The following is a 6,382-nucleotide window of genomic DNA, read 5'->3' on the forward strand; positions in this document are numbered from 1 at the left end:
TTTAATTTTAATCATCACTTCTCAACCATATTGTATTTTTATTTACTAAGTTGTTAGTATAATTTTACAATTAAGTGATTTAACACAAATACAATCCCTATGGAGACGATAACTCGATACTTACTTATTACTTGATAACGATTGTGTACATTTGCACAAACTTACGCGTTACACCAGCCTATGTCGATATCAAACTCTGCTTCTCTTTACACAGAAAAACCTAATTTTTAGGGTTTCTAAGCATTCTAAAGTTTATAAATACATATTAGAAGAGGATTAAAGGGAGAACGCAACGTAGAACGAAGAAATTACTCGAAGAACACCACCGAAATCAACTCAAAAGTAGATCTCCTTCAAGATTGAATATCTCTATTCAAATTTCCTTCGAATTTTTATTAGATTTCTTATGTCTTGTTGTTATTCTAATTTTGAGATGTTTCCATCCCAGATTATGAACTAAATTCCCTAGATACCTAGGGAAGATGAAACCTATGATAGATCTTATTATTTGATTTTCTGAATTATATGCTAAATACTTGATTCTTGTTCTCAATTATGTATGCTTATTTATTGCTTTAATATTTTCAGGATATTAATTCAAGTGTGATGTGCTTATTTTAGTGGAGCAAATGTCCTTGTTTAAGAGTAGACCTGGAACAATTGAGTGGGGTTGCATACAATTCTAGAAATAAAATGACATAAATCTACCGGATTAGACTCAAATCTAATAGGAGATTCCATAGATCGAGTTAATACGACAATAGGAGTTTTAATTAGAAAGAGATTTCAATTAATCAACCTAGAGTCAGTTCTTAAGGATTTCTACGGATCAAGGCACAAGTGAATAAATTGTTTAATTTAGATTCAGAATAATAAGTGAAGTCTAAGTGGATTCTTTCCTGGGTATTGTCTATCTCATTGGTTTTCTTCAAATGTTTTCCTAACTCGCTCTCTGTCGCGTTCTTAGTAGATTAAAAATATCCTCTTTAATTTATAGGCTAGATAATAAAAAGATAATAATTACTAGTACTTTTAGTTCTCGTGGATACGATATTCCCGACTCACCATAGCTATACTACTATTCGATAGGTGCGCTTGCCTTTGTCGTAATTTTAGTTAGTTTAGTGACTTATCAAGTTTTTGGTGCCGTTGCCGGGGACTAAAATATTAGGAACACTGAATTTTTATTAACTCAGTCATTTTTATCTTTATTGCATTTTATATTTATTTTTAGTTTAATTTTTATTTTCTAATTTTTCTTTTGTTTGCTTCTGGCAGGCCCCTTTAGTTTATGACTAGAAGAAACCCATCAGGACCTTTAATATTCGACAGTGAGATTGAAAGCACAGCTAGCAGAAACCGTTGAGATGCAAGACAGTGTCAACGAAGTACAGTGGAAGAGTAAGATGACGTGATAATTATTACTAAGGAGATGGCTGAAGATCAAAATAATCAACTACCTCCTGTGGTTGCTGCGAATCTGGGAAATCTGAATCCTGCTCATCTTACTATGTATGATTATTCCAAGCCCACTCTAACTGGGGCTGAATCAAGTATTGCGAGACTTGCTATTGTTGCGAATAACTTCAAACTGAAGCCGAACACCATTCAGATGATCCAACAATTTGTTCAGTTCGATGGTTTCCAAGATGAAGATCCAAATACTCATTTGACCAACTTTCTGGAATATTGTGACACCTTCAAGATTAATGGCATTTCTAACGAGACCATTCACCTACAGTTGTTTCCCTTCTCATTTCGAAATAGGGCTAAATAGTGGTTGAACTCCCTACCACGAGGTTCTATCACTACATGGGATCAAATGACCGAAAGTTCTTATTGAATTATTTTCCACTGGCTAAGTCAACTAAGTTGAGGAATGATATCTCTTCCTTCGTGCAAATGGATTTAGAGACCCTCTATGATGCATGGGAGAGGTATAATGATTTATTGAGAAGGTGCCCTCACCATGGGTTACCTCTGTGGTTACAAGTTCAAACTTTCTACAACAGTTTGAATCCCTCAACTAGGCAACTGATCGATGCAGCTGCCGGTGGGACTATAAATAACAAAACACCTAAAGAGGCTTATGATTTTATAGAGAAAATGTCACTAAATAATTATCAGTGGCAAGTCATGAGAAGGAAGCCGATGAAAGTAGCTAATGTTTTTAACATAGATGCGGTCACCATGTTATCAAATCAGGTAGAACTTTTGAATAAAAAGATTAATAGCTTATATGGTTCTACGCAGGTACATCTGGTAATGCATTGTGATACGAATGGAGGGGGGATGAACAATCCAAAATGTCTATCCTACAGCCTTAGCACAGAGAATGAACAAATCAACTATATGTGTAATAATTTCTAGACCTCAGAATAATCCCTATAGTAACACTTACAATGCAGGTTGGAGAAACCGTCCCAATTTCTCTTGAGGTGGTCAAGGAAATTAAAGACCACAACCCCCTCCAGGCTTTAAACAACAACCTTACCAGCAATAGAAAAAGCTGAACCTTGAGGAAATGCTGACGATATTTATTTTGGTTTTAGAAACCCGCTTCCAAAACATTGAAATCGCACTTAAAAATCAATAAGCGTCAATACAAGGGCTCGAGAACTAAATAGGTCAGCTTGCTAAGTAAATTTCAGAAAGACCACAAGGTAGCTTGCCTTGCAACACCAAAACTAACCTAAGAGAGCAGCTTCATGCAATTACTGTTCGAGAAGAAGAAGGGTTAGTTGAATCTGAACCAGAATCGAGGCAAGAAAGTGTGGTAAGTCAAGGTAAGGTTGACGTAAGCCAAAACGAGCAACAACCGGTTGGTAAGGAGTATAAACCTCGTGTACCATATCCTAACGCGATGAAGAAAGACCACACAAACGAACAATTTGGTAAATTTCTTAGACTTCTGAAAAAGTTGCATATTAACTTACTGTTTATTGAAGCTCTTTCGCAGATGCCCAATTCCATTAAATTTTTAAAGGAGCTTTTGGCAAACAAATGGAAATTAGATGATTCGTAGCATGTGGAGCTAAACGTAGTGTGTTCAGCCATTTTGTAGAATAAACTACCCAACAAATTGAAAGATCTAGGGAGTTTTACTATTCCTTGTTTAATTGGTAATTTAAATATTAATAATGCGTTGAATGATTTAAGGGCAAGTATTAATGTCATGTCCTATAAAATGTTTAAACAACTAGGTCTTGGGAAACCCAAAAAACTAGGGTGAGTATTCAATTGGCAGATAGAACCATTAGATTTCCTAAGGGTACTGTTGAAGATGTTCTTGTCAAAATTGAAAAATTTATATTCCAAGCTGATTTTGTTGTCTTAGACATGGATGATGATAGTGACATACCTTTAATTCTAGGTCTGCCATTTTTAGCAACTACTAGAGCTATCATTGATGTTGGTGCATGTAAATTGATACTTTGTGTAGGTGATGATACGATTAAACTCCAAGCTCATGATTCTATTAGGACATCTAATGATTGAGATGAATATACGAGTTCTGTCAATATAAGTAACCCTGTGGCTCAACATTTTTTGCAGGAAACACCTCGGAAAAATGTGATAGAGCCACGTTCCAATTCATGCAAAAAAAAAACAATTTATGAAGAGCGAAGGTTGCAGATTGATGAACTAGACGAATGGTGGACAAATGTCAAGGAAAAACCAAGAATACACGATGAAAAGCATAAGGAAGCAACGAACCACTTTAAGGTTGGGGATCAGGTGTTATTAGATAAAACGGACCCTTGAATTGCCACTACAGAGTTTAATACAAACGAAGAAACTCCTTTTATGGTACTGACAGCATGTTTGGTTGGGGGGCTTATGAATAGATTCCAGCCCAATTCGGCGGGCCTACCACCAAACATTAGTTTGGTTGGCTGTAATGCTATTACAGCCTAAATCTATTCAGGGTGTATTACAGGAAAATACTGAATAGCCATTCCCTTCCCTCACCACTGAATACTTATTCATTCTCATGCAAAGTAAAAAAAAATTGTCCTTTTCAATTTTTGCCCTCACCACTACTTAGAGAATAAAGAAGCATTACAACCATCATCTTTTCCCTCGATTCACGGGTAAATTTTTTTTTTCAAGCTCAGCTCTTGTTTTTCCATTTTGTGTTAGTGCCGGCGTCATTTGTGGTTTCATTTTCTCCCAAATTACAGTTCTTGTGTTAGTGCCGACGCCATTTATGGCTTCATTTTCAAGCTAAGCTCTTGTTTTTCCATTTTGCATAGATTCAAGATATGGGTAAGCTTCCTTCTTCTTTTATTCTTCGTTCAGTTGTTAATGGTGGAAGCCATCTTTCTAATTTCCACTCTTTTTCTTCTTCTTCAAACAACATTGCTACCCACATCAAAGCCTTAAGTAAAAACCCATGCCTGTTAGAGGAAAGGGAAAAAAAGATGACCGCTTCGATATTGTTGATGATGCTTTAATTTTGTTCAATAAGATGATAGTCAGGTACCCAAAACCTTCAATTGTGTAATTTAATAAATTATTAGGAGCCATTTTTAGGATGAAACATTATGCCATTGTTGTTTTTATGTATAGACAGATCGATTTATTGGGCGTTTCCTATAATTTTTATTCTTTGAACATCTTGATTAATTTCTTTTGTCAATTAGGTCGAATTGATTTTGGGTTTTCTGTTTTGGGGAAAATACTGAAGTTAGGTGTTGAACCTAGTGCTGTAACTTTGTCAACTTTGATTAATGGGTTTTGTAATCAAAGTAAGATTTTTGAGGCCATTAGTATATTCGATGAAATGACTGAAAGAGGGTATCAACCTGATTTGATTGTTTACAGTACAATACTTAAGGGGTTGTGTAAGAGCGGTAACACTGATAGAGCTGTTGGGTTTCTAAGGCTGATGGAAGGCAGAGGTTTTGAACCCAATATTGTAGCATATAGTACCATCCTTGATTGTTTGTAAGAATGGGTTGTTAAAGGAGGCTCTTGATCTCTTATCTGAAATGAAGGTTAAAGGCATTAAACCAAATATCATTACTTACAGTTGCTTAATTCACGGTATGTGTGATTCGGGCCAACAGAAAGAGGCAACAACGCTTTTGAATGAAATGTTGGATAACAATATTTCACTTAATATTGTCACATATACTATATTGATTGATATACTTTGCAAGGAAGGAATGATTTCTAAAGCTGTAGAGACCATTGACATGATGAGAAAGCAACGTTTACCAACGCAACGAAAAGAGCTTTTTCCACCAGTCTTTTAGGCCGGGCATCCTCTTTCTATCCATTTCATTTCAGGAAGAGGCATTGAGTCTAATGTTGTTACCTATGATGCATTAGTTAATGGTCATTGCTTGCAGAACGAAATGGATAAAGCTAGAAGAGTTTTACAGTTGATGATTGAAAAGGGTTGTGCACCGAATATAGTTACTTACAGCACGATGATCAATAGATATTGCAAAGGTAAAAGGTTAGATGAAGCAATGGAACTCTTTCATGAAATATCTCAAAATACGCCTTTCTGAATATAGTCACACAAAACACTCTAATGCAAAGTATGTTTCAATTAGGGAGAGCTTCAACTGCATGTGAACTGTTTAGAAAGATACTTACTTCTGGACTAGTTCCAAATCAAGTGACCTGTTTGATTTTGCTAGATGGTTTATTTAAAACAGGTAATCTCAAAGAGGCATTGAAATTTTTTCAAACAATGCAAAATGGTGGGTTGGAACTTGATATTGTCCCATATACTATCCTAATTGATGGGTTGTGCAAAGCTGGGCATATTGAAGTTGCCAAGGAATTATTTCGTCAACTCTCAGACAGTGGTTTAAAACCGAATGTTTACAAATATGGTGTAATGATTAATGGACTGTGTAAAGAGGGATTGCCAGATGAGCAGATAGGTTTTTTGGGAGCATGGGAGATAATGACTGTTTGCCTAATAGTTGCTATTATAATGTAATGATTCGAGGGTTACTTCGAAACAGCTATACCTCAAAGGCAATGCAACTTCTTATGAAAATGGTTGGTAAGGACTTTTCTGCAGATGTATTCACTACCAACTTATTTATGGATCTCATCGTACATTCTAATAAATCAATCTTGCTTTGAAATGTTTCACAAATTGTGTAAAGATCATCACTTGTAAATGTGAATCAGTTTTTACATAACCATTGTATAGTTATAAAAGATTCTGGAAACTAGAATGAGTTTTAGTGTCTATTTTCAATATTGTTGATTTTGTTCTGACTTGTTAGTAAGTGAGAATGGTAATGTTAAGAAATTAGGGGAAAACCAATATTGCTTGCAGATTTTTTTTTTTGCAGGATAAAGTAAAAAAAATTTATTGGTGGAAAACATACGGACCATTGGCATTGAAATC

The 6,382-nt window shown here is 35.3% G+C and overlaps 1 protein-coding gene and 1 non-coding gene across 2 annotated transcripts; one reads left to right on the forward strand and one right to left on the reverse strand.

Moving 5' to 3' along the window:
• The first annotated feature begins 1,432 nt into the window (after window positions 1-1,432).
• LOC107887703 (pentatricopeptide repeat-containing protein At1g62930, chloroplastic-like) lies at window positions 1,433-5,962 on the forward strand. Its single transcript, XM_016811939.1, has 7 exons — window positions 1,433-1,632; window positions 2,013-2,205; window positions 3,556-3,738; window positions 4,257-4,386; window positions 4,647-4,904; window positions 5,296-5,460; window positions 5,673-5,962. Exons 1-7 carry the CDS (start codon window positions 1,433-1,435, stop codon window positions 5,960-5,962), a joined length of 1,419 nt encoding a protein of 472 aa, XP_016667428.1.
• LOC121225504 (small nucleolar RNA R71) lies at window positions 1,870-1,976 on the reverse strand. Its single transcript, XR_005923382.1, has one exon. It is a non-coding gene; the product is annotated as a small nucleolar RNA R71 (small nucleolar RNA).
• Window positions 5,963-6,382: the final 420 nt, after the last annotated feature.

This window comes from Gossypium hirsutum, chromosome A03 (genome assembly GCF_007990345.1).
Source record: "Gossypium hirsutum isolate 1008001.06 chromosome A03, Gossypium_hirsutum_v2.1, whole genome shotgun sequence".
NCBI classification, from domain to species: domain Eukaryota; kingdom Viridiplantae; phylum Streptophyta; class Magnoliopsida; order Malvales; family Malvaceae; genus Gossypium; species Gossypium hirsutum.

Coding starts and splice junctions, on each gene's coding strand:
- LOC107887703 (XM_016811939.1), top strand. CDS start 1,433: ATGGCTGAAGATCAAAATAATCAACTACCTCCTGTGGTTGCTGCGAAT. Junction 1,633..2,012: donor ATGATCCAACAATTTGTTCA/GTTCGATGGTTT, acceptor TTTCTACAACAG/TTTGAATCCCTCAACTAGGC. Junction 4,387..4,646: donor TACCCACATCAAAGCCTTAA/GTAAAAACCCAT, acceptor TTTGTCAATTAG/GTCGAATTGATTTTGGGTTT.